Genomic DNA, 27,064 nt, shown 5'->3' on the forward strand with positions numbered 1-27,064 from the left:
GTCAGGATCCATGCTGTTAGCTAACGGTTTCTCTAATTGCAATAGGCTTTGAAAACGAACAGCATGGATCCTGACCAGACTGCGCGGATGCGCAGGCTGGTCTGGATCCATGCTGGTCGCAAATGCACTATGTTGGTTTTCTCATGGCGCGGCTCATTTAAAGGATTACTAATTTCATCTTTTTTCAGTTCTGAGTTGTGGTACGTGATCAGGAATATCTTGCCACGGTTAATTGGTTTCCATACACGAAGTTTGTATCAGTGCTAACGTATGCCAGATTAGATTCAACACTGAGCAAGATATTGTACTTAAAAAGTCAGCAACAGTTTAAGCATTAAGCTGTCGGAGGACATCCGTGTCAAATAAATAAATATAAAAGTCGAAAAAGGGGCATAATTTTATAAAATGCGAAACAGGGATATGTACAGTGCATATCAGCTCATTACAGTGAATAAATGTATGAAATTTTAATCCATTCCCACACGTGGTTACTGAAATACCAACTTACAAAAACTTAACCTAATTGGGACGCCGACGCTGAGGAAATGGACGAGTCCAACAGCGCTACCTTTCCCTCTAATAGTCGAGCTAAAAACGCTAAATCAAATTGATCTGCCTGTGATGAACGACAGTATTTTGTTTTGTTGGGTGTAACGTTACACCGACACAATTATAGGTCATATCTCGACTTTTAACCTTTTTAGATAGTTAATAAAAGCTTCAGGTGCCCATCTGGTTATTATTTCATCACGGGCGGGAACCACCAACCATCCGCCAGCTGGATGGCTTCCTCACACGAAGAGTTCTACGCCTCAAGTGAGACTCGAACCCGCATTGGTGAGGGGCAAGTTGTTTCAAGTCAATGACCTTAACCACTCGCCCACGGCGGATCCCGAACAACAGTAAGACGCCTACTACATAAACAAGAGCTATCGGATGACAGCGCGCTCGACAATCTGAAACCCTTCCACCTAATACCAGCTTATATACGAAAGCTTTTGTAGAAAAAGGGCATAATTTTGCTAAAATGAAAGCCAGAGTTATGAAACTTGCCACGTGAGGTCAACCTATGATGTCAAAGATGTGTGGTAAATCTGAAAACATATGGTCAAGTAATTTCTGAGAAACATGCTTACCTGCACAAATGTCAGAAAATTTCTATGTTAAAATGGGGCATAATTTTGACAAAATAAAAACTGAAGTTATGTAACTTGCCATACGAAGTCATTTCATAATGAAGAAGACGTGCGAAGTTTGAAAGCATTTGGCTGAGCAGTTCCTGGGAAACCTGCATACATGCAAAACTTTAACCTGAAAATCTAAGTTAAAAAGGGGCATTATTTTGACAACATATAAGATAGAGTTTTGTAACTTGTCCTGGGAGATTATCTCATGATGTCGAAGAAATGTGTGAAGTTTAAAAGCATTTTGGTCTAGTGGTTTCTAAGAAACCTGCTTACATGCAAAACTTTAACCTTTTGTTTCGCGGACGCTGACGCTGACGCCGGCACCGACGCCGACGCTGACAAAAGGGTGATTACAATAGCTCTACTATCTGAACTAGAATTGTGTCCATAGTACACGGATGCCCCCACATACTGTACCATCCTTTATATAGCAAAAACTATCACAGGACAATAACTGCAGTAAAATATTCACAGAAAAATTTCCTTTCTTTATGGTCATCTGTACGTCAAGCTTGTTCATCTATGAAAGTTTGAAGCAAAGCAGGCAAACAGTGTTGGAAGACTTGGGCACAAAAGTCTTTTCTCTATATTCCATATAGCAAAACTATCAAATCGCCATAACTGTCTCAAAATAGTCACAGAACAAATTCCTTCCTTTATGGTCATCTGCACAACAAGCTTGTTTATCTGTGGAAGTTTGAAACAAATCAGGCTAATAGTGTGGAAAGTGTTGGACACACAAGATTTTTCTCTATATTCTATACAGCAAAATTATCAAAGGGCCATAACTGTGAAAAAAGTAGTCACAGAAAAAAAAAAATCCTTCCTCTATGGTCATCTGCACATATAGGGTTTTCATCTGTGAAAGTTTGAAGCAAATCAGGCTAATAGTGTGATAGAGGTTGGACATACTAGCTTTCGGGACGGACGGACGGACACACGGCCATACGGACAGCAGTAACGCTATATGCCACTCACATAAATGTGTGAGAGGTGGGCGGGAGGCATAAAATTTTCATTTAGTAAAATGCTTTGTTTGTTTGTTTTGGGTTTAACGCCGTTTTTCAACAGTATTTCAGTCATGTAACGGCGGGCAGTTAACCTAACCAGTGTTCCTGGATTCTGTACCAGTACAAACCTGTTCTCCGCAAGTAACTGCCAACTTCCCCACATGAGAGGTGGAGGACTAATGATTTCAGACACAATGTCGTTTATCAAATAGTCACGGAGAACATACGCCCCGCCCGAGGATTTTAGTAAAATGCGAACAGAACAAAACTGTAAGCATTATATAAGTAATTATAAGAAATAATAAATACAGATTTAATGAGAAACTTACCGAAACTGAAAATGTCGTCCATGTCTGAAATACACAAACAATGTCAATGAATCGGTAGGCGTCAGAAATTTCAGAACTCGGTGAGCTAGTGCAAAAGATAATTTTTAGTAGTAACTCTGGTGTAATTGTACCGATTCTTAATATATTCGCTGAAAAGCACTCTTCAGTTAATGTAAACATTAACATATAATATCAACTAAAGCCACCACAAAAAATCAGCAAAGAATGATCATTTTTACATTATCAAGGGCAATAACGCTCAATAATAACGACATTTGCAGGCAAGTTAGGTTAAATAGTAACACTGACAGGTGTTATGATCATGTGAGGGTCAATGATAACATTGACAGGTGCTATGATCATTCCCCATGCGAGGGCCAATGATAACATTGACAGGTGCTATGATCATTCCCCATGCGAGGGCCAATGGTTACATTCCCCGTGCGAGGTCCAATGGTAACATTGACAGGTGCTATGATCATTCCCCGTGCGAGGGCCAATGGCAACATTGACAGGTGCTATGATCATTCCCCGTGCGAGGGTCAATGGCAACATTGACAGGTGCTATGATCATTCCCCGTGCGAGGGTCAATGGTAACATTGACAGGTGCTATGATCATTCCCCGTGCGAGGGCCAATGGTAACATTGACAGGTGCTATGATCCTTACCCGTGCGAGGGCCAATGGTAACATTGACAGGTGCTATGATCCTTCCCCGTGCGAGGGCCAATGGTAACATTGACAGGTGCTATGATCATTCCCCGTGCGAGGGTCAATGGTAACATTGACAGGTGCTATGATCATTCCCCGTGTGAGGGTCAATGGTAATATTGACAGGTGCTATGATCATTCCCCGTGTGAGGGTCAATGGTAACATTGACAGGTGCTATGATCATTCTCCCTGTGAGGGCCAATGGTAATATTGACAGGTGCTATGATCATTCCCCGTGTGAGGGTCAATGGTAACATTGACAGGTGCTATGATGGTAACATTGACAGGTGCTATGATCATTCCCCATGTGAGGGCCAATGGTAATATTGACCGGTGCTATGATCATTCCCCATGTGAGGGCCAATGGTAATATTGACAGGTGCTATGATCATTCCCCGTGTTAGGGTCAATGGTAACATTGACAGGTGCTATGATGGTAACATTGACAGGTGCTATGATCATTCCCCATGTGAGGGCCAATGGTAATATTGACAGGTGCTATGATCATTCCCCATGTGAGGGCCAATGGTAATATTGACAGGTGCTATGATCATTCCCCGTGTGAGGGTCAATGGTAACATTGACAGGTGCTATGATGGTAACATTGACAGGTGCTATGATCATTCCCATGTGAGGGCCAATGGTAATATTGACAGGTGCTATGATCATTCCCCATGTGAGGGCCAATGGTAATATTGACAGGTGCTATGATCATTCCCCGTGTGAGGGTCAATGGTAACATTGACAGGTGCTATGATGGTAACATTGACAGGTGCTATGATCATTCCCCGATGTGAGAGCCAATGGTAACATTGGCAGGTGCTATGATCTTTCCCATATGTGGATCAATGGTAACATTAACAGGTGCTATGATCATTCCCCATGTGAGAACCAACGGTAACATTGTCAGGTGCTATGATCATTGCCCATGTGAGAGCCAATCGTAACATTGACAGGTGGTAAGATCAGTTCCCTTGAATAGTATTAGTAGCTAAGAAGACAAGAGTTTTATTTAAATTGGATGGAGAATGTAGAAGGAGTACACAAGGTACAGGTGAAGCTGTAATTTTGTTAAGTCCAAAAAGGTGTATAAGTCCAAAATATTAAGCGGACATAATAGTCCTGATTATATACGTGTATCAACTTCATGATGATGATGTATATTACGTTTCATTTGAATAGGATGAAATCTGTAGAAGTTGCGTGAAAGAAAGTGCAACATATGGACGGACCAGTGGAATCACAGACAGACGGACGGACAGAACAATCACTATACGCATCCCGGTCATCGACATGGGGGCATAAGTCAGGTAAAAATAATCGGACTAGAAAATCTCGATAATATGCGCATGTCAACTCCATGCCGATGACGTATACCAATATTCATTTGAATTAGGTTTAAACTGTAGGAAAAATTGATTACACTTGAAATTGTAACGGAAGAAATGACAAATGGACGGACAGACAGTTCAAACACTATATGTGAATTTCGGAAGTTTGCCATAAAACTTTAGCCAAAAATATCTGACCCCAGTGACCTTGACAGACCCTAAACCAAATTACCAATACCAATCCTTATGTGATTTTTGCCTATAATAAGGACAGTAGTTAAGAAGTTGTAGTGAAATTTAGACGCTTGCTGATAGCGGCATCGGGGAGATTACAATAGACACCCTTATTCTTTGAATAAAAAAGAAAATCACCTGTGCAAGTTGGTAACGTGCCACTCCATGTTCCGCCCGAGCAAGTTCGAGTTGCGTTTCCGCTAGAAATAACGTAACCTTTACGGCATGTGTAGGTGACACTTGTCCCAGTATAAACTTTTTCGCCGTTAGGAATGTCGTCTGGTACTGGACACGGTGCTGTGAATATGTAAATTGAGCGAACATATAGTAATGCAGACATGCGTAAATATAAACAAGGCAGTCTGAAAGACAGCTTTATATCCCACCACTGTTATGGATAGTGAAAAGGTTGATGGTATCGTGTGGAACTATTAAACATTCGAGTTGTGACATTTACCCTAAGCTGGCAGGGGTGAATTTTGAATGCTGCACATTGTCTTGATAAGGGGAATATTACAGCAAAGTCATATTAAAGCCCTTCAAGAAGTTTAGGAGATACAGAACAGACATAAGATGGAAGGCTCAAACATTTGACCTAGAGTTGTGACCTTGACCTTGAGCCAACATGGCTGACTCATAAGTTCTGTACATCGTCTTGATGAGGTGATCAATTGACTCAAGTTTCAAGAAAATCCTTCAAGGGGTTTAGGAGATACAGAGCGGACACAAAATGGAAGGCTCAAACATTTGACACTGAGTTGTGACCTTGACCTTAAGCCGACATGGCTGACTCGTGTGTTCTGCACATTGTCTTGAGGAGGTGATCATTTTGACCCAAGTTTCTTGAAATTCCTTCAAGGGGTTTAGGAGATACAGAGCGGACACGAAATGGAAGGCTCAAACATTTGACCCTGAGATGTGACCTTGACCCTGTGCCAACATGGCTGACTTATAAGTTCTGCACATCGTCTTGATGAGGTGATCAATTGACCCAAGTTCAAGAAAATCCATCAAGGGGTTTAGGAGATACAGAGCGGACACAAAATGGAAGGCTCAAACATTTGACACTGAGTTGTAACCTTGACCTTATGCCGACATGGCTGACTCGTGAGTTCTGCACATTGTCTTGAGGAGGTGGTCTTTTGACCCAAGTTTCTTGAAATTCCTTCAAGGGGTTTAGGAGATACAGAGCGGACACGAAATGGAAGGCTCAAACATTTGACCCTGAGGTGTGACCTTGACCCTGAGCCGACATGACTGACTTATAAGTTCTGCACTTTTTCTTGATGAGGTGATCATTTGACCCATGTTTCATGAAAATCCTTCAAGGGGTTCAGGAGATACAGATCGGACACAAAACTGAAGGCTCAAACGTTTGACCTCGAGTTGTGACCTTGACCATAAGCCGACATGGTTGACTCATAAGCTCTGCACATTGTCTTTATAAGGTGATCATTTGATCCAAGTTTCATGAAAATCCTTCCAGGGGTTTAGGAGATACAGAGCGAACACAAAATGGAAGGCTAAAACATTTGACCTTGACTTGTGACCTTGACCTTAAGCCGACACACTCATGAGTTCAGTTCTGCACATCGTTTTGATGAGGTGAACATTTAACACAATTTTCATGATTATCCTTTAAGGGGTTTAGGAGATACAGAGCGGACGCGAAATGGAAGGCTCAAACATTTGACCTTGAGTTGTGATCTTGATCTTCAGCCGACATGACTGTCTCAAAGGTTCTGCACATTGTCTTGATGAGGTGATCATTTGACCCAAGTTTCATGATTATCCTTCAAAGGGTTTAGGAGATACAGAGCGAAATGGAAGGCTCAAACATTTGACCTTGAGTTGTGACCTTGACCTTGAGCTGACATGGCTGGATCGTGAGTTATGCACATTGTCTTCATGAGGTGATCATTTGACCCAAGTTTCATTAAAATCCTTAAAGGGGTTTAGGAGATACAGAGCGGACACAAAATGTTACGGATGCACGGAAGGACGGATGGACGGACGGAGACCATTCCTATAACCCCGACCACTCATGTGGCCGGGGATTAACAAAGAACACTCGTTCTTGTGGTGAACCTAGACTAGCTCCAAGACTATGATATAAATGTTTTTAATTTTTTATTCTTAATGTTGTGAATATAGCTAGTCTACATACTTGGTCCAATATCATAGTCTCATAATATAAACACCAGGGCCCGTACTCATAAAGCTCCTAAGGGAAAATTTTCCCTAAGGGACTATAAGGGAAAATTTTCCCTAAGGGACTATCTAAGGGAAAAATTCCAAAGCATTTTGTGAACAATCGTCATGGTAGTTGGCATGTCTAACAATATTGTCTTATAGATTCTGGCATAGGAATTTTTACAAAGTTAAGGATTTTCCTAAGTTTTCTCCTTAGGAGCTTTATGAATACGGGCCCAGATCTCTAAGGAAAACTCCTAAATAGACTGGTGTTTGTCTCAGTGAATTGAAAAAAAAAGACCAAAATGTAAGCTCGGACATACGGACAACGCAGATCTAAGTGCCTCCAAAATAGAAGATCTAAGTGCCTCTAAAAATAGATTTGGGGACATAAAGGGAGATAATCATGAATCATTCAAGACACAGTGATGTTCTTTGCATTCTGCATCTGGTCTCATCTATCCAAAAACAGGATATAACCAAAAAAAAAAAAACAGAACAAAAAAAAAAAAAAAAAAAACAAAAAATAAGAAACAACAACAACAACTGGACATGAACCCGACTTCCACTTAATGTTGATGTATACCAAGTTTAATTTAAACCGGACGAAAAATATAGGAGTTCCATACACCAGTCATCGCTCCTTTATATGACTGAAAAATTGTTGAAAAATACAAAACAAAGACGTTAAATCCGAACTCACACACAGTCATGGCTCCTGTCTCATATCTGTAGTAATCGCATATTTTGACGTTTAATTGTCTTATTACTGATATGTGTGACTTACACATAACATTTAACTTCAGATCCTTGAAATGAAAAGAATAAAGATATGTGCCACTATGGCAAATATATCTGCAGCAAAATTTCGTTCAAACTTAATTGCTGTAAACATTTGAAACGTTATGACTAGCTTCTTTCCGTGAATCTAAACCAAATTTTGAGAAATCGCCAAAGTCATTGGAGCGTTGTATGTTTCACATACGACTTTTTATACGCCTGTTTGAAAAACGGGACGTATTTATGGGAACGCCCCTGGCGGGCGGGCGGCGTCTACAGACTTTGTCCGGAGCATATCTTCTTCATGCATTGAGGGATTTTGATGAAACTTGGCACAATTGTTCACCACCATGAGAAAGAGTGTCATGCGCATGAAGCAGGTCCCTAGGTTTAAGGTCAAGGTCACACTTAGAGGTCAAAGGTCAAATTCAAGAATGACTTTGTCCGGAGCATATCTTCTTCATGCATCGAGGGATTTTGATGTAATTTTGCACAATTGTACACCATCATGAGACGGAGTGTCATGCACAGGTCCATTTTTAGAATTAGGTCCCTTTGTTGTTACTATAGATAGCTTATATTGTAACTTTTTCATTACTAGTCTAAGGTAAAAAATCTAGACCGCTTTTCTGTAGTACAACATGCATGTTACATCCAATTTTGAGGTGTATTTTGACCTATCTCTACCTGGTAAGGATTTTTGTGTTGACTTACAAGTTTTTTTTTTTTTTTTTTTTTTTTTAAAAAGATTAACTTCCTTTAGTTGTTACTATAAATAACTTATATTGTAACTTTTTTTTATAACTGACCGTAGGGAAAAACCAAGACCACTTTTCTGTGGTTCAACATAGTTTTAGGTGTATTTTAAGGTATCTCTACCTGGTATGGAGTTTTTTATGGACTTAGAAAAACAAAAAAAAATACAATAAATACTAAACAACCAAAAAATTAAAATTCCATTTGCAAATACAGGTGCCAGTGTAAAGAAATTTGCTGTGACGGGCGTATATTGTGACATTCTGGCACTCTTGTTATTTCATATCAAAATCTATTTCATAATGCAAAACAAATCTAAGGAATATTGAAAACTGTTGAACACATTGGCTGTTAAGTTATAGACTAAAGCTAGCACGAGTGTTTGTCTCTTTAAACAAATACAGTTTTTTTATATTTGTAAAATGTTTTTGCCTGAATTTAAAGATTGTCATAGTTGATATACATACTGAGGCGAGGACGGACAAAATATTGAAAATGAGCGGTCAACACTTACTAGATTCTGCCTGTGCCACAAGTATGAAGAAAAACGAGATCACGGTCATATACTCCATTCTCCTGAAAAAAAAGAGTAAGTACACTATCAGTTTTCATTGGCGCACTGTCAGTTTTTATTGGTACACTGCCAGTTTTCATTGGTCCACTGTCAGTTTACGTTGGTCTACTGACATTTTACATTGGTCCACTGTCAATTCATATTGGTTCACTGTCAGTTTTCATTGGTTCACTGTCAGATTTCATTGATGCATTGTCAGTTGACATTGGTCCACTGTCAGTTTACATTGGTTCATTGTCAGTTTACATTAGTGCACTGACAGTTTACATTGGCTTACTGATAGTTTACATTGTTCCGCTGTCAGCTGGTCAGTAAACAGGTCCCAGAAAAGTCACAAATTAGCTATATAGCTGAATCTAACTATATATAGCTTGAAATAGCTTGAAATAGCTATAAAACTAATAACAATCATTCAAAATATGTGAATATTTAATATAAAATAATTGTTATCCCATTCAAATGGTTTATGAGACAAAAGAAAATTACAAAGAATGGAGGTCAATGCAGTTTCAATTTCAATACATGTTGTGAATTTCTGCGATTAGTCATTTATAAATTTGTCTTATACTACCATAATTATCACAAGTGAAAAATTCAGTGATAATTAATCACAAAATATTGCGGCAGTTATTGAAAATGTGACTACAAAGATCTTGGTTTTGTGTTATTGTCTTTCATCTTATAAACCTTTTGGACGTAATAATGACCATTTTGCATCTTGTTTTGACATATTTTGCATTATTGGTATTGGTTTTGTAGCTACTTCTAGCTATATATAGCTTGATTTAGCTATATAGCTAATTTGTGACTTTTCTGGGACCTGGTAAACATTGGTGCTCTGTCAGTTTTAATCGGCGGACTGAAAGTTTTCTTTGTTCCGCCGATACTAGTTTACACTGGTTTATACAAGGGCATCGCTGGCCCTAATGGAACACCGTAATCTGGTAACAGTATAGCTTTTGAAGAAAATATTTGCTTCTTTTCTCTTAAAGCGTCAATGGACAATATTTATAAATAATATTTTCAAAGGTGAGGGTCTAAGATACTAGACAAAACCACCCATGAAATACACATTATGACTGAAAATTATTATGCAGTTAATGAAAAACGAATTGACGACTACCACAAATTCAAATACATTTTAGAGGAACTAAATATACCTTTTCTCTTTGTCAAAAATCCGTAAGAAATACGAAGGTCCTTTCAAGTGCCAGCAATAAAAGTCACGCAAAACTCGTGCTTTTCATGTGGCATGATTTATTTATATAAATTTGACAACTTCCGGTCAGCATATAGGCCAACACTTTGACTAAAGATAAAACGAAGTGGGTCTGTTAATCATATATAAGGTTATTACTTCTGCCATAATAGCATTTTTCCATTTAGATAAAACCTTCCTGTTTTGTTTTGTTTTTATATTGAAGTCATTTCTAAAGTTTGCCTGTGTGTTTTGGCTATTTTGTTCGAACCTTTTTTTTTACATTGCAGATACTGCTAAGTACTTTCAGTAGCAGTAGCAGTAGCAGTAGCAGTAGCTGTAGCAGTAGCAGTAGCAGTAGCAGTAGCAGTAGCAGTAGCAGCAGCAGCAGCTGTAGCAGTAGCAGTAGCAGTAGCAGTAGCAGTAGCAGTAGCTGTAGCAGTAGCAGTAGCAGTAGCAGTAGCAGTAGCAGTAGCTGTAGCAGTAGCAGTAGCTGTAGCAGTAGCAGTAGCAGTAGCAGTAGCAGTAGCAGTAGCAGTAGCAGTAGCAGTAGCAGTAGCAGTAGCAGTAGCAGTAGCAGTAGCTGTAGCAGTAGCAGTAGCAGTAGCAGTAGCAGTAGCAGTAGCTGTAGCTGTAGCAGTAGCAGTAGCAGTAGCAGTAGCTGTAGCAGTAGCAGTAGCTGTAGCAGTAGCAGTAGCTGTAGCAGTAGCAGTAGCTGTAGCAGTAGCAGTAGCAGTAGCAGTAGCAGTAGCAGTAGCTGTAGCAGTAGCAGTAGCTGTAGCAGTAGCAGTAGCAGTAGCAGTAGCAGTAGCAGTAGCAGTAGCAGTAGCTGTAGCAGTAGCAGTAGCAGTAGCAGTAGCAGTAGCTATAGCAGTAGCAGTAGCAGTAGCAGTAGCAGTAGCAGTAGCAGTAGCAGTAGCAGTAGCAGTAGCAGTAGCAGCAGCTGTAGCAGCAGCAGTAGCAGTAGCAGTAGCAGTAGCTGTAGCAGTAGCTGTAGCAGTAGCTGTAGCGGCAGCAGCGGTAGTAGTAGTAGTAGCAGTAGTAGCAGACTAGCAGTAGTAGCAGTAATTGCAGTACTACTACCAGAATAAGTAATAAAGATTTTATTTAACTAGAGAATATATCTGAACAAGTCAATAAACCGTGAGGCCCTCTGTTGCTGACAGCACTTCATTTCCTGTCAGGTCTGGCCGGAATAACATGAACTGCTTGAGCACCAGTAGTCTGGCTACCAGCTTGATATTCATTTTGTTCAATAAATAATATTATGATATAAAGAACAACTTTTAATGAGAAGGGTTGTTTACTAATGTTGTCAAAACTTATGGCTCGGCCCTATTGCTATAATTTCAGAGTACCTGTCTGATTCATCAAATAGGTAACAGGGGTTTCCGTTTTGTTTGTTGTGTAAATATATTATTTCTTAAAATTAGCACTGGTGATTTTTGATTTTATAAAATATTAATGAATTCTTCACAGAGTCCACATGGTTGTTTAAAACGTAATTATCATTTGAGCCGCGCCATGAGAAAACCAACATAATGGCTTTGCGACCAGCATGGATCCAGACCAGCCTGCGCATCCGCGCAGTCTGGTCAGGATCCATGCTGTTCGCTTTCAAAGCCTATTGCAATTAGAGAAACCGTTAGCGAACAGCATGGATCCTGACCAGACTGCGCGGATGCGCAGGCTGGTCTGGATCGATGCTGGTCGCAAAGCCACTATGTTGGTTTTCACATGGCACAGCTCATTTCAACATTCTTTTTTATTTCATGTTTTTTTTTCTGTGCACCTCCATCAACCATAGTATTTCTGTCATGTATACTGTTCACTATTCATACTCGTAATAGATGCGTTCTATCTGTTAAAAGGTGTTCCCATTTTTACTTACATGTTTAAGAAAAATATTGAATATATTATCTACACATTGTCTTTTCAGCTGTTTCTTACTAAACTGTTACTTAGTGGCATGGTCTTTGAAATATTCTCTTCTTATCTATTGAATTTTATAAGATTCGTTTCTCAATTCTGTCATCACGTGTTTTTATTGTTGTTTTTCTTTAATTATCAACATATTTTCCCCATTCATTGATTTTCACCAAGTATCATTTTCCTTTCCATATTCCTTTTCCATACTCTAAAGTCAACGGAGTGTCCAGGCCCTAATTTCACAAAAAAGTATTAAGCAATTACTAGTACTTAGTTAAGTCTGTTATAATAAAAACGTGCTATTGCTTATGTTATTGCTATTTAATGCTGATATTTTCTATAACAATGTATATATAGCTAAATTATATTATGGTAGTATGTGTCTGCAGTACCTATTTCAGTCACGCAAATATGATATTTCTATTTAAGCACGATATAACGAACATAAGAATTTGCTTCAGTATATTCCTTATTTCTATACTTCGTTTTCTGTAAAAATCAGAATTGATGTGTTTTGATCTATGAAATGGTCATATACGGTTCTGATATAGATGAAACAGTCATTATTGAAGACATAAAAAGGGCCGAAAAACACACATTTGAAATAGCAGACTTAGCTGAGCAATTATTTTTTCGTTATTTTTTTTTTCGTGAAATTGGGGCCAGGAATGTTTAGAACATGTTCGGGCTGTTATAAATAAAACCCGGTGCAGGCAGAGAACAGTCACGTGATAAATATATACGACAATGGAAAGCAGGTCTTGGCTGTAGCCAAATGAATATAGCCATAGTCTGTAATCTTCACATTTTATCACATTTTACTTATTTTGTTTTTATGTTTGTTTTTCAGTCTATTTCTGTTATTACAAATATTTAATTTCATGCTGACATGATTAGAATATTGTCTCTTTTTAAAGGTAATCCAATGTTTTCCCATATTTTATTCTCGGTAAAGCTTTTCGGTTTTTGATGCGCCGATTATAACCTTTTTACTTCCTTAACACCTTGAACAGAGCATCCTGTATATTAAATTCTTTTCATAGTACTACATATTCTTTGAACGATAATTTTATGTCACTAAGGATTAGTTCGTTTACAAATATGTTGTTTTATTCGTGTATTTCATTTCACCGTCTGTGTCACATATTTAGAACTGAATTTTAAATTCTTTGTGCTTTGTTGGCAAATAAAACACGGTTTTGAGTTCAGATGCATAGTGATCTTATCATGAAGGCCGAAGGATATTTTACGAAACGTGTTTAATCGACAAGACAATACACGGTAAAATCTTTCTTTCTGGGTATCCTCGCCCAATTACATTTTCAATCCTGGAATAACCTATGTCAGCTGATATTGATACGTATCGGGTGAGGATTGGACTTTTTGCTATCTGTCAAATGAAAACAAAGGGTTTGCGCTATTTCACTTACTTTGAACTATTAACCTGGATGGCATTGCTTCTGCTTAGAGCCGGAGATATTCACGAAAATCCTGGTCCTGATTCCCACATCTCGACATCAACTGCCTCTTCGGTTTCTGATATCATGGAAAACTTCAGTCAATCTCTATCTTTTGTACACTATAATGTTCAAAGCTTCACTAACAAACAGGACACCTTACAAGGTGAACTCAATCATTTTGACGTCATTTCTTTCACTGAAACATGGCTCGGTCACAACACCAAATCCGACTCTATTTGCTTTGACAACTATGCCCCTCCGTTTAGAAAAGACAGACCAGGAGATAACCATGGCGGTGTTCTTGTCTACGTGAAAAACTATATTCCTGCTGTGAGAAGACATGATCTTGAACCCGACGGAGTTGAGTGCATTTGGGTAGAAATTCGAATTAATAATAAAAAGTTTCTTTATGGAACGTTCTATCCTCCTCCAAATTCCTCTCCTCTTGTCTTGTCTAGTATAGAAAACTCAATCGGACTTGCCTTTGACACAAACATAAACAATATTGTCATCGCAGGGGACTTCAATCTAGACATGAGAAAACTCCATACACAAAAAAAAATCAGCGACATCGCGGCACAATATAATATGACACAAGTGATTTCTGAACCTACTCATTACACTGAATCTTCTAACTCTCTCATTGATCTTTTTCTTGTCTCTTCTTCGTGTAGTGTTTACACATCTGGAGTTGGTGATCCCTTCCTTGATCAACATGTTAGATTTCACTGTCCTATATTCTGTTGTCTGAGCTGCTCTAAACCTAAATCTCGGTCTTATAAGCGAATGGTATGGAAATTTGACCAGGGTGACTATGACAGTCTGAGACAAGAGGCTGCATCTACTGACTGGGACTCCTTTGAACACCATGACATTAATGCACATGCACACAATCTGACTGAACACATACTATTTATTTCAAAAAAGCATATACCTAACAAAATAGCCACAATAAGACAAACAGATCCGCCATGGATGCACAACGACATACGCAAATACATCAGAAAAAGAAAACGGGCATATGACAAAGCAAAACAAACGCAAAATGAACAACATTGGCACAAGTACAAACAACTACGTAATGAAACAACCCAGCTACTCAGAAACGCAAAATCACAGCTCTCACAAAAACTGTCAGATCAACTAAAAAATGAAAACCTTAAAACATCAGACTATTGGAAAATCTTAAAAAAATTCATTGCACCAACAACGCCAAATACAAACGAACAAACTCTGAACCACAATGGTAATCTTATCACCTCTGACACAGAAAAGGCTAATATATTAAATAACTTCTTCCAATCACAAACTATCTTAAATGACACTAACAAAGCACTGCCACATATACATAACATATCAAATCATCCGCAACTCAGATCAATCACAATAACAGAAGATGAAATAGCTACTACATTAAAATCATTATCAATTGGAAAGGCTTCTGGACCGGACAATGTAAATAATAGAATTCTAAAGGAACTATCGCACCAACTGTCACAACCACTTTGCAAACTTTTCAACAAATCACTAAGCAACGGCAGAGTTCCATCACAATGGAAACTAGCACATGTCAGCGCTGTTTTCAAAAAGAATGACCCTCAATTAGTTTCAAATTACAGACCAATATCATTACTTAGCACAATTAGCAAGGCACTAGAAAAAATTATTCATAAGCGGGTATTCAATTTCTTCTTACAGAATAACACAATTTCTTCTCTTCAGTCTGGATTTGTACCTAATGATTCAACAACAAACCAATTAGTATCCATATACAATACATTCTGTCAAGCTCTAGACGAAGGGAAAGAAGTCCGTGCAGTCTTTTGCGATATCTCCAAAGCTTTTGACCGTGTTTGGCATAGAGGTCTTCTCCATAAGCTCGAGTCTACAGGAATTTCTGGAAGTCTCCTGGAATGGTTCCGAGACTATCTATCAAATAGAAGTCAGAAAGTGGTCCTTCCTGGTGGCTCTTCCGACACAGTTGCTATTTCTGCTGGTGTCCCTCAAGGTTCTATTCTTGGTCCTCTTCTCTTCATCGTTTTCATCAACGACATTGTCAAGGACATTAACTCTACTATCAAACTGTTTGCTGACGACACAAGCCTATACATCATTGTTGATAATCCAACTGCAGCTGCGGATATTCTTAATTATGATCTTCTGAAAATCACCAACTGGGCGAATGATTGGTTGGTCGATTTCAATCCAAGAAAAACAGAGACTCTTCTTATATCACGCAAACATAACAAACCTATCCATCCTCCCCTCTCTATGAATGGTTTCCAAATAAACGAAGTTGATTCCCATAAGCATCTTGGAGTTACATTTTCGAACGATGGAAGCTGGCACGAACATATAGAAAACATCAAAGAGAAGGCCTGGAAACGAATAAACGTCATGAGATCCCTAAAATTCGTTTTAGATAGAAAAGCACTTGAAACTATTTATCTATCATTCATAAGGCCACTTCTGGAGTATTCGGACGTTGTGTGGAGCAATATAACTCAACAACAAGAGACAGAACTTGAGAAAATTCAGTTAGAAGCCTGTCGAATTATCACCGGCGCAACAAAGCTAGTCTCATTTGAAAATCTCTACACAGACACTGGATTCGAGCTTCTTAAAACCAGAAGACAAAAACACAAACTCATTCTATTCTATAAAATGTATAATCTTCTATCTCCTGAGTATCTCTCTACACTAGTTCCTCACACTGTTGGACAGGCCTCTGCATACAATCTTAGAAATGCAAGCAATACCAGAAACTTTCAATGTAATACCCAACTTTTTGCTAACTCTTTCCTTCCATCAACTATAACTGATTGGAACCAATTACCAACAGACATTCGAAACTGTCCAACTTTGTCAACCTTCAAAAGAAGACTATTTGCTGATATACACAAACCTCCTTGTCATTACTATATTGGAGATCGCAAATATCAAATACTGCACTGTAGGCTTCGGACTCATTGTAGCTCTCTTAACGAACACCTCTTTTCCAAAAATATTGTCAACAGTCCTCTATGCTCATGCGGTGAAGCGGAAGACACCTATCATTATTTCTTTCTTTGTCCAAAATATATCATGGAACGCACTGAACTCTTAAACAATATCAGACCACTAACAACTATTACTTTACACACACTGCTTTATGGTGACACCTCTATTACAAACACACACAACAGCACAATATTCATGCACATACAAAAGTACATACAAAAAACAAGGAGATTCGAAACATAATTACTATGCACTGCCATACTAACCCATATATATTTACACACGGTATACAGACAAAGTTCAAATCCAAGCTAGTCTCTAAAGCGACCACTCAACTCATTTCTTCTCTAATTTCCTACTTTTCGCCTCCTACCTCTTTTCTTTGCCACATAGACACACACATTTTATAACAATTAATATATTGCCAACCTATGACTTTAATGTTATATTATTTCCTATTTTGTTTTTGCGTTCATACGCGTAACGTGGTTACAATCTGACTAAAGTACTTGATCTTCTAAACGAAGATCTGAGAACGACCCATTCACATTCGTCTTCTGTATATTTTGGATTTCCATTATTGCTATTTTTATGTTATCCAATCAGGCGACTTGTTCGATTGTCAAAGAGTAAGAAAAATATGCAGTTATTCCAGGACTCGAACCCGGGACCCCTCGCTTACAAAGCAAGTGGCCTACCGACTGAGCTAACCGGCTATCTGATACATTACGACATAAGAATTGTAAATATCAAAAGTCAATGCTAGAGGTAGATTTGCAAGATGTTGTAAGCTAGGCTCTGATTGGCTAGTGAAAGGGCCGTCAGAACGAGGCAATGAATAGGTCGTTTTCAGATCCTATGCGTAGCGTAATAGGAGATGTACTTTAGTCAGATTGAACGTGGTTATAACCTAAAAACCTATAATAAGAACAAAACAAATGTAGATGAATAAACTGCAAGCAATTTATATTATCAATCACTTTATAAGTTACCGTGATTTAACATGCTAAACGTAAATATTTAAGGAGAGAGTTTCAAATAAGCTTTCAGCTTCCTACTCAATCCTGTATGCTTTTTTTGATATATATATACATGTTGTAAATTTTGTGATTAATAAAATATTGTTTAAACCAAAATCTTTCTTTGTTTATATAAAAGACAATCTTAAAAGTGTTAGAATTGTTATTATTATTATTATTATTTTAGTTTTTAAATGCGTCGAACAAATTTTCTGTAGATAAGGCATTACTTTCTAGTGTAATATTCACAGAGCCTACTTCCATGCACTTTTAGGAAAGATCAGTACGCCTGGGGGATCATCACCGATATTTATGATATATGTAAAATATTCTTTCATAATGTGTAAAAAAATTGACATAAAATAACCCTAAAGACTATTGCGTCACCTGATATTTGCCACTTCATATGCCATATACATTCGGTTTATTAAAATCTATTTCCAGTGTAGGGTGTGCAACAATTTGCACGTAAATGTGCCACGGGGAACCTTCAGGAAATGGAGCATCTTCTGTTTCTTGCAATATCCACCAAAACCTAAACGACTACCATTCTGTTGGAGAAATCGGTCGCCCATGTGGTCAGCCGATGGCGGGTCTCCCTTCGATAACAGAAAGAGAAAAATCAGACATTAAAACACAAGCAGTTGTATTTTCCAACGTCAATGATACAATGTTATTCAAAATGCACGATAAGCTTTGTAAGAAACTCAGTGGAATGGTTAGAAAAAAAGTTATCAATTATGAGAGTTTAATACGTCTTTTTTAAATGTCATATTCTTTCCTAGAATACCCTACGGGTATAGCAGAATTGTCATTTTCTTCCATTTGTGGCGTTATTTTAATTTCTGCGCATGCTCCGGAGATGTCGTCGGAAGGGGGAGTAATAACAGTAACAGGCTTCAGTTCTCCTGAAACTTTGTCTTTTACAAGTTGTGTCCCTTTAACTCTTTTCCATTTCATTCTTCTGTTCTGGAACCACACTTTTACCTAAAATAAAAAGCACAATACAAAATCATTCCTAAATTATGTAATTATATAAAAAAAACCCCTCGAAAACACATATTCACAGAATGGCATTTAACTGGCTGTACATGTTGCATCTAATCGATCCCCTTATTGTAGATACGTCATAACGATGCTATTTTGACTAACAAATACAATGTAATTGTTGTTGTTGTTGTTGTTGCTGCTGCTGTAGTTAGATGGAGGCAGGGAATAGTTAAATCGAAAATTCTGCAAAACTAATTTGATACCAGTGCAAGAAAAATATGAAAATGCAATGATGAGAAAGGACACGAGAGTAGATGCATAGCACTTCATCGCATAGCATTTTCAGCTTGTCACAGTCGTTTATACACAATAAAAACGAGTTGAAATCGGTTTCATGACACTAAAATTTGAGAAAATGGCCTTAATTGCCTATACCTAGTGAAGAGTCCGTATTGACCAATGGTGGATTTTTGAGGCATGAGGTTTGACATAAACAACGGTAGTGAAAAAGGTACCTCTTATAATCTGTTTATTTTGCAAATTTGAAACGTTTCGACTGACTTTCGATTTTAAAACCTTATCCTCTATTTGATTTCTAGGAATTTATTACTCAGTCGAGGGACTCCTTAATTCTACAAATTATCTAACTAATAGAATATAAATGCCTTTTTAAAAATATATATATACACTAGTTCTTTTCATACAGAAAACATACCGATTCAAAATATAAAACTGAAGAGCCTTTCCCTGGATACCATACCACTTACATACATATATTCAACCAGCAGCTAACTTTGAAAGATTTTCGACTTACAGCGACCGAAAAGTCTTTATATGATTGAAATGTTAATTATGAAACAAATGTAATTCTTTTGCTTTCATTACAGGTCTTGTTCACAGTACCAGTATTTTTGAATTCTAGAATAAATGTAATGCTATTAATAAAAGTGAAACATTGATTTGATATAATATTTATATAAAAATTCTTGAATTCCCTTTAAAAAAAAAACAAACAACAAAATCTGCATGCAAAAGAAATGGCTTTCGGAAAGTATTTTCGTAAGTCTTATAAAGTAAATCTGGATCCTCAGTATAAGCCGAACTTTGGACAAAATACTTTTAGTAGTGTAATGTTTATTATTTCAGGTCATATATATAATAAACGTAAAAATGCACAATTGAAATGAAGTATTTTGTTTTTGCAAATACATATTTATTTGAAGAGTGTTTTCTTTAATACAATTAAATGTGTCGATATTGAACTTGAAATATTTGAATCTCTCACCTGCCTCTCTGACAGATCCAGGGCGACGGCTATTTCATATCTACGCAGTCTCGAGAGGTAGTTTCTTTGACAGAACTCCCGTTCTAGTTCCCGTAACTGGTGCTTGGTGAACGCTGTTCTCTCCTTCCTCTGTTTCACAGATAGATCTAACTTGATGAAGCCAGTATCATTTGTCCCTGTTTGAATAATAACATAATATTATTACATGTTTTTCAGTGAATTATCGAAATATTAGATTGAAATATATCTTGTATCTTCACAAAAAATCAAATATATTTTTCACTGGTAAGAAACTAAAACATGGGTAAATTTAGACAATATTATGAAATAAAAAGAAAATTTGTTTGTTTTAAATGTAAGATCAAAATATATTTCACTCGTGAACACCATAAAAATAAATGCATATAGTATTCACTCGGTGAAATATGTTTTGAGCTTACACTGAAACAAACAAATATCCTCTATAATGTATAAATTATAATATTTATAGTTGTATACACGGTTATCTACCATATAATACTTATTTCACTGTTAAAGCCATCTGATTCATATGAGGATATTATTAAGATCTTCTTTCAGATTTTCTGCATTTATAATTATGCCACATGTGAAGACTTTATATTGGTACAGAATCTGGGTAAATGATCACCACCGCTATATTTTATTAATAAATACTGTTGCAAAATAATAAACACGTAATACTTTTTTTACGTACAACCAGTTGGTGGCCATGGAATTGGATATTTGTAAGAATACTCTAGTAATATAAAGTGGTTTTAAAATATGTGATTTGTCTTTTCATAACACTTTACATTTTTTTTCCAGAATTTCTGGCTTTATAGTAACAAAAATTCTGCTGTTACTATTCTAAAAGCTTAAATCAAATCTTAGTGATTATATGAGCCGCGCCATGAGAAAACCAACATAGTGGCTTTGCGACCAGCATGGATCCAGACCAGCCTGCGCATCCGCGCAGTCTGGTCAGGATCCATGCTGTTCGCTTTCAAAGCCTGTAGCAATTAGAGAAACCGTTAGCGAACAGCATGGATCCTGACCAGACTGCGCGAATGCGCAGGCTGGTCTGGATCCATGCGGGTCGCCAAGCCACTATGTTGATTTTCCCATGGCACGGCTCATATGTCACTTACCAATAATCTTTTCTAAATAACAAATTAAACAAAACACGTTTAATTTACATATAGATCACGAATCTTCTATTTCCTGCAACTGTTCTCATATCTCAAACAACCTCTGTTACTTTAATCAATTCTCATTTAGATGTAATTAACTGTAAAATGTCTAGTAATTTAATTTAGATTGAATCCAAAGCACACGTCTTGCTAATTCTAAGATAATTGCATCTTGTTTTGCATATCTACATGTAGTATCTGCACGTGCATTCTGCATTAGCATGTCAGAAACATTAGAAAACAATTCAGGTGTCAATATAGTATTTATACGGTATGGGCTCTGACCGTGGCTGTATTATTATTATTATTATTATTATTATTATACCAGATTTATATAGCGCCCTTTTCATGATAAACACGTTCAAAGGCGCTTTACATATAGCAGACGCAGCCACACAGGGCGCGAAATTCATCCTCTACTAGTGCAGACACAGAGCGATCCGACCAGAGGGACAGAGTGAGATAAAGCCCACAGAACAGACAGAGAGAACAGAGAGAGATACAGGCTTGTCCGGCTAACTTAGCCTAGCTCTTTGCGAATAGACAGTCTGGTTCTTTAACGTGCCCGGTGTATAGCACCGATACACACGAAGCCGTCTTTCCTGGGAAGACCCAATACAGGCCTCTTAGTCAGGTGGCAGACACTCAAGAGCATCTCAGAAATTTCCAGTTCCTGGACCGGGATTTGAACCCCGGACCTCTGGATTGGCAGTCAAGCGTGTTACCACTAGACCACCGGCCCACCTAAACACAATTATACTGGCCAAGAAATGAAAGATTGAACTTAAATTGAGATTTATACGTGCTCTTTGCTTCCCACCAACTTACATTCCAACAGCAGACGTTTATTCCACGCATAGAAATCAAATGAAAACAGGCGATGGGAGTGTTAGTATAATGCCGATGGTAGGATAGTAATATCGTGATGGTTTAGTAGAAGGGCTGTGTTGGTAAACAAAAGGCTTGCGTTGGTAACTGAACAGAAGGATTTCGTTGGTAAAACCTGAGAAAGATTTCAAAAGGACTGCGTTGGTAAAACAGAAGGATTGCATTGGTAAAACAGAAAGATTGCATTGGTAAAACAGAAAGATTGCGTTAGTAAGACAGTAGGGTTGTGTAAGTAAGACTAAATGATTGCGTTGGTAAGACAGTAGGTTTGTGTTGGTAATACAGTAGGGTTGCGTTAGTAAGACAGTAGGGTTGTGTAAGTAAGACAAAATTATTGCGTTGGTAAGATAGTAGGATTGTGTAAGTAAGACTGAATGATTGCGTTGGTAAGACAGTAGGATTGTGTAAGTAAGACAAAATGATTGCGTTGGTAAGACAGTAGGGTTGTGTTGGTAAGACAGTAGGGTTGTGTAAGTAAGACAGTAGGGTTGTGTAAGTAAGACAGTAGGGTTGTGTAAGTAAGAAAAAATGATTGCGTTGGTAAGACAGTAGAGTTGTGTAAGTAAGACAGTAGGGTTGTGTAAGTAAGAAAAAATGATTGCGTTAGTAAGACAGTAGGGTTGTGTAAGTAAGACAGTAGGGTTGTGTAAGTAAGAAAAAAATGATTGCGTTGGTAAGACAGTAGGGTTGTGTAAGTAAGACAAAATGATTGCGTTGATAAGACTGTAGGGTTGTGTAAGTAAGACAGTAGGGTTGTGTAAGTAAGACAAAATGATTGCGTTGGTAAGACAGTAGGATTGTGTAAGTAAGACAAAAAGATTGCGTTGATAAGACAGTAGGATTGCGTTGGTAATACAGTAGGGTTGCGTTAGTAAGACAGTAGGGTTGTGTAAGTAAGACAAAATGATTGCGTTGGTAAGACAGTAGGATTGTGTGAGTAAGACAAAATGATTGCGTTGGTAAGACAGTAGGGTTGCGTTAGTAAGACAGTAGGGTTGCGTTAGTAAGACAGTAGGGTTGTGTAAGTAAGACAAAATGATTGCGTTGGTAAGACAGTAGGATTGTGTTGGTAATACAGTAGGGTTGCGTTAGTAAGACAGCAGGGTTGTGTAAGTAAGAGAAAATGATTGCGTTGGTAAGACAGTAGGATTGTGTTGGTAATACAGTAGGGTTGCGTTAGTAAGACAGTAGGGTAGTGTAAGTAAGACAAATGATTGCGTTGGTAAGACAGTAGGATTGTGTTGGTAATACAGTAGGGTTGCGTTAGTAAGACAGTAGGGTTGTGTAAGTAAGACAAAATGATTGCGTTGATAAGACAGTAGGATTGTGTTGGTAATACAGTAGGGTTGCGTAAGTAAGACAGTAGGGTTGTGTTAGTAAGACAAAATGATTACGTTGGTAGGACAGTAGGATTGTGTTGGTAATACAGTAGGGTTGTGTTAGTAAGACAGTAGGGTTGTGTAAGTAAGACAAAATGATTGCGTTGGTAAGACAGTAGGATTGTGTTGGTAATACAGTAGGGTTGCGTTAGTAAGACAGTAGGGTTGTGTAGGTAAGACAAAATGATTGCGTTGGTAAGACAGTAGGATTGTGTTGGTAATACAGTAGGGTTGCGTTAGTAAGACAGTAGGGTTGCGTTAGTAAGACAGTAGGGTTGTGTAAGTAAGATAAAATGATTGCGTTGGTAAGACAGTAGGATTGTGTTGGTAATACAGTAGGGTTGCGTTAGTAAGACAGTAGGGTTGTGTAAGTAAGACAAAATGATTGCGTTGATAAGACAGTAGGATTGTGTTGGTAATACAGTAGGGTTGCGTTAGTAAGACAGTAGGGTTGTGTAAGTAAGACAAAATGATTGCGTTGGTAAGACAGTAGGATTGTGTTGGTAATACAGTAGGGTTGCGTTAGTAAGACAGTAGGGTTGTGTAAGTAAGACAAAATGATTGCGTTGGTAAGATAGTAGGATTGTGTTGGTAATACAGTAGGGTTGCGTTAGTAAGACAGTAGGGTTCTGTAGGTAAGACAAAATGATTGCGTTGGTAAGACAGTAGGATTGTGTTGGTAATACAGTAGGGTTGCGTTAGTAAGACAGTAGGGTTGTGTAAGTAAGACAAAATGATTGCGTTGGTAAGACAGTAGGATTGTGTAAGTAAATCAGAATGATTGCGTTGATAAGACAGTAGGATTGTGTTGGTAATACAGTAGGGTTGTGTTAGTAAGACAGTAGGGTTGTGTAAGTAAGACAAAATGATTGCGTTGGTAAGACAGTAGGATTGTGTTGGTAATACAGTAGGGTTGCGTTAGTAAGACAGTAGGGTTGCGTTAGTAAGACAGTAGGGTTGTGTTAGTAAGATTGAAAGATTACGTTGGCAAGACAAAATGATTGCGTTGGTAAGATAGTATGATTGCGATCGTCAGAATATTATCAAACTACTGCCCTACTATAAACAAAGAAACCATTCGGCTGGAAAGGTCATGACCGTTTAGAAAACGAAAAAGACCGAAGCTTTCGAATCCAATGGATACTTTTTACCATGCTTTCTGTGCGAGCAATCGCAAATGCATTGGCAAGCTGAGAACTAACATTTGCAATATATTAACACAAAGCGGCTCTTTCTAAACAGAAGTTGTTTCCTTTCTGCACAACTAGTCGATAGAATACCACTATATGTGTTTGACAGATCTTTCAGTGTCTGTTAAGTTAACCCTTACCATGCTGGACACGACTGATCCGTGCAGTCTGATCATGGTCTGCACTGTTCGCTTTTCAGTCAGTATTATTTTGGTAAGCACCCCTTAACAGTTAATGGTACTGTCCAAATTGAAAGATGGACAAGTTCAAACTGATGAAATAAAGAAATTTAGCAGGGTAAGGATTAAACATCCGTTGACTTGCTTTTACAAAAAGCTGACCTTGTCTATGTGTTAATGTACAAGAGTAAGTAAATAGATGTGAATGTCGTCCTCCATTTAAAGGCTCAGTATGCCTTTGTTTAAAATGTGGCTGCCATAATTTTCGTTATATAACATAAAATATGTTAATTTCTTGTTAAATCCTATGTATGATAAATTGTTTTCTTTATTTTTGACAATGGTTTGAATATTGATGAATATAATAGAATGTTTTATTGAATCTGTTGTCGTTGATAACCTCCCTTTGTTGCTCTAACTGTACAGTCTCGTGGACAGTATTAAAAGTAACGCTTTTCTAACCATATAATTTTGCATAACATCTATATATTTGAACAGCTGTTTCATCAATTTTTAACATATGTATTTAAACCCTATGGAACTTTATGCGAGGTAAAGAAAAAAGTTTGTGGCCAAAATATGACAAAATTGCCGATTTCGTTCCACTGGAAAGAACCAGCCGAAGTAGTGAGCAGGTTTTGAATTAGTAACAGCACCCTGATATGTTTTCTGTAGAAAATATCCTTCAGATATGCATTCTCATTATCACATATTCGTTTTCACTTCTTCAATAAAATCTGAAAGTCAGACAGTAATTTATCACCGAGGGGCATTTTATAAGACTTTTAAGTTATTACGTCAGGGACATAAGTATCAACGTCAATTTACTTCACTGAATATGCAAAAAAACAAACTTTAATGTAAAATGGAGGTAAAACAGTATACTGAGTTAGGAAAAGTATACGCTAAATCTTAAGGTTAAATTTTTGAAAAACGGCAAAATTCATTTTACCAAGGATAAGAAATAAAAGGAAGTTAATACTCTTTCTATTCAAAGCCTGCTTCGCATACGTACCACAATTTTACTGGAAGCAGTTTTAGACTTTTAACCATACTGCGTCACAAACTTACGTGTCTCTTGTGTGGAGTTATCGTCCCTTGTTACTGTCTGCTTGACGTCAGCTTCTTCTCCCGAGCATTCGGTCACACCTACAGGTCTGCTTATACTGTCACTGTTCCCAGAAACGTTATGGCTTTCATCATGAAAGCCTGGATTTTTGTACCATTTCGACGACTGTCCGGATATCTCGGTTCCGTTTAGCGCTGAATATGTGTCTACACCCTCTGAATACATCTTTAATTTTGAGCTTGGAATATGATTTGATAACTGGTAGTTCGAATGAAACGGCGGAGCGTTCCACATTTGCGAAAAATGTCCGTAATTGTATGGAAAGGAGTATGCCTGAGAACGATGCAAAAGTTTTGACTCGCAAACTTGCCCAGTAAAATCATCGTGTCTCGAATAATACGTAGATATGTCATAATTTGGCTGAAAAGTGCTCGAACCTTGATTCAAGGCAGATACATTCATACGGTAGATGTGATGCTGATCCATTCTTCAGACCTGTTTTACACACGAGTATGATAATGATGATCTCTTTTCAATGTTTAATTGTCTCCCGAACACCTTGGAACACCCTGAATTAGCGGAGTAATAAATTATATGTTACTGCCAAATCCATTTGCATATCAACCAGTTTCTAAATTATCAACACATGAATTCAATCCGCTTAATGACTTTTTTTGACCAAACAAGCATCTAGACCAAGATATTGGCCATTACACAGTTCACATCACCAAATTGTTTTTAAAACGAAATTCCATAAATTACACAAATAGTCCAATTCGAATTGTAGATTAATTATATCCAATGAGCGCTTTGAAAACTCCTAAAGTCATTAATTTCAGAAATAATTACTTTTAAGTCCATTTGCGTCTTTGGTTTAACCATCATTTCAAAGAAATCATCAGTAAAGTGAAAAATTGCGTTTCCAGACTTTTTCCTTAGCGCTTCACTGCGCATGACATAAAACCAGACATACGGACTACTTTCATATGGAACTCATCCTGTAATTGGCTCTTAAAAGCGCAATGATATTTCCTGGGCGTTTCTTGTGTAAGGTTAATTCTGACGATTGGTCGAGAATTCAGCGAGGCTGTTGCGGATTTCACAGAAAAGTGTTTATTTTCATTCCTCTTCTTTTGATGTCTGGAACTCATTAGAGTTTTCATTATGCTGAACATTGAGGCA

General features: G+C 37.7%; 2 protein-coding genes across 2 annotated transcripts in view; both read right to left on the reverse strand.

Annotated features, from left to right (window-relative positions):
• The window catches only part of LOC123560560 (uncharacterized), a 43,454-nt gene extending 33,091 nt beyond the window's left edge, over positions 1-10,363 (reverse strand). The window contains exons 1-4 of the mRNA XM_045352732.2: positions 10,267-10,363; positions 9,047-9,108; positions 4,942-5,100; positions 2,527-2,550 (exon numbers count right to left, since the gene is read on the reverse strand). Coding sequence (XP_045208667.1) covers positions 2,527-2,550; positions 4,942-5,100; positions 9,047-9,104 — 241 coding nt within the window. The 5' untranslated portion in view covers positions 9,105-9,108; positions 10,267-10,363. The remainder of the gene's footprint in view (positions 1-2,526; positions 2,551-4,941; positions 5,101-9,046; positions 9,109-10,266) is intronic.
• A 7,978-nt stretch (positions 10,364-18,341) lies between these two features.
• On the reverse strand, positions 18,342-26,825 carry LOC123560559 (homeobox protein MOX-2-like). Its single transcript, XM_045352731.2, has 3 exons — positions 25,885-26,825; positions 19,988-20,163; positions 18,342-18,699 (listed from the first exon to the last, which is right to left on the reverse strand). Exons 1-3 carry the CDS (start codon positions 26,366-26,368, stop codon positions 18,475-18,477), a joined length of 885 nt encoding a protein of 294 aa, XP_045208666.2. The 5' UTR covers positions 26,369-26,825; the 3' UTR covers positions 18,342-18,474.
• Between the last annotated feature and the right edge of the window lie 239 nt (positions 26,826-27,064).

This window comes from Mercenaria mercenaria, chromosome 10 (genome assembly GCF_021730395.1).
Source record: "Mercenaria mercenaria strain notata chromosome 10, MADL_Memer_1, whole genome shotgun sequence".
NCBI classification, from domain to species: Eukaryota; Metazoa; Mollusca; class Bivalvia; order Venerida; family Veneridae; genus Mercenaria; species Mercenaria mercenaria.

Excerpts from the sequence above, each read along its gene's own strand:
- LOC123560559 (XM_045352731.2), bottom strand. The coding sequence starts at position 26,368 with ATGGATCAGCATCACATCTACCGTATGAATGTATCTGCCTTGAATCAA. Across the intron at positions 20,164-25,884 it reads TAACTCCACACAAGAGACAC|GGACAAATGATACTGGCTTC; the intron begins GTAAGTTTGTGA and ends TTATTCAAACAG. Across the intron at positions 18,700-19,987 it reads TGGATCTGTCAGAGAGGCAG|GTAAAAGTGTGGTTCCAGAA; the intron begins GTGAGAGATTCA and ends TTTTTATTTTAG.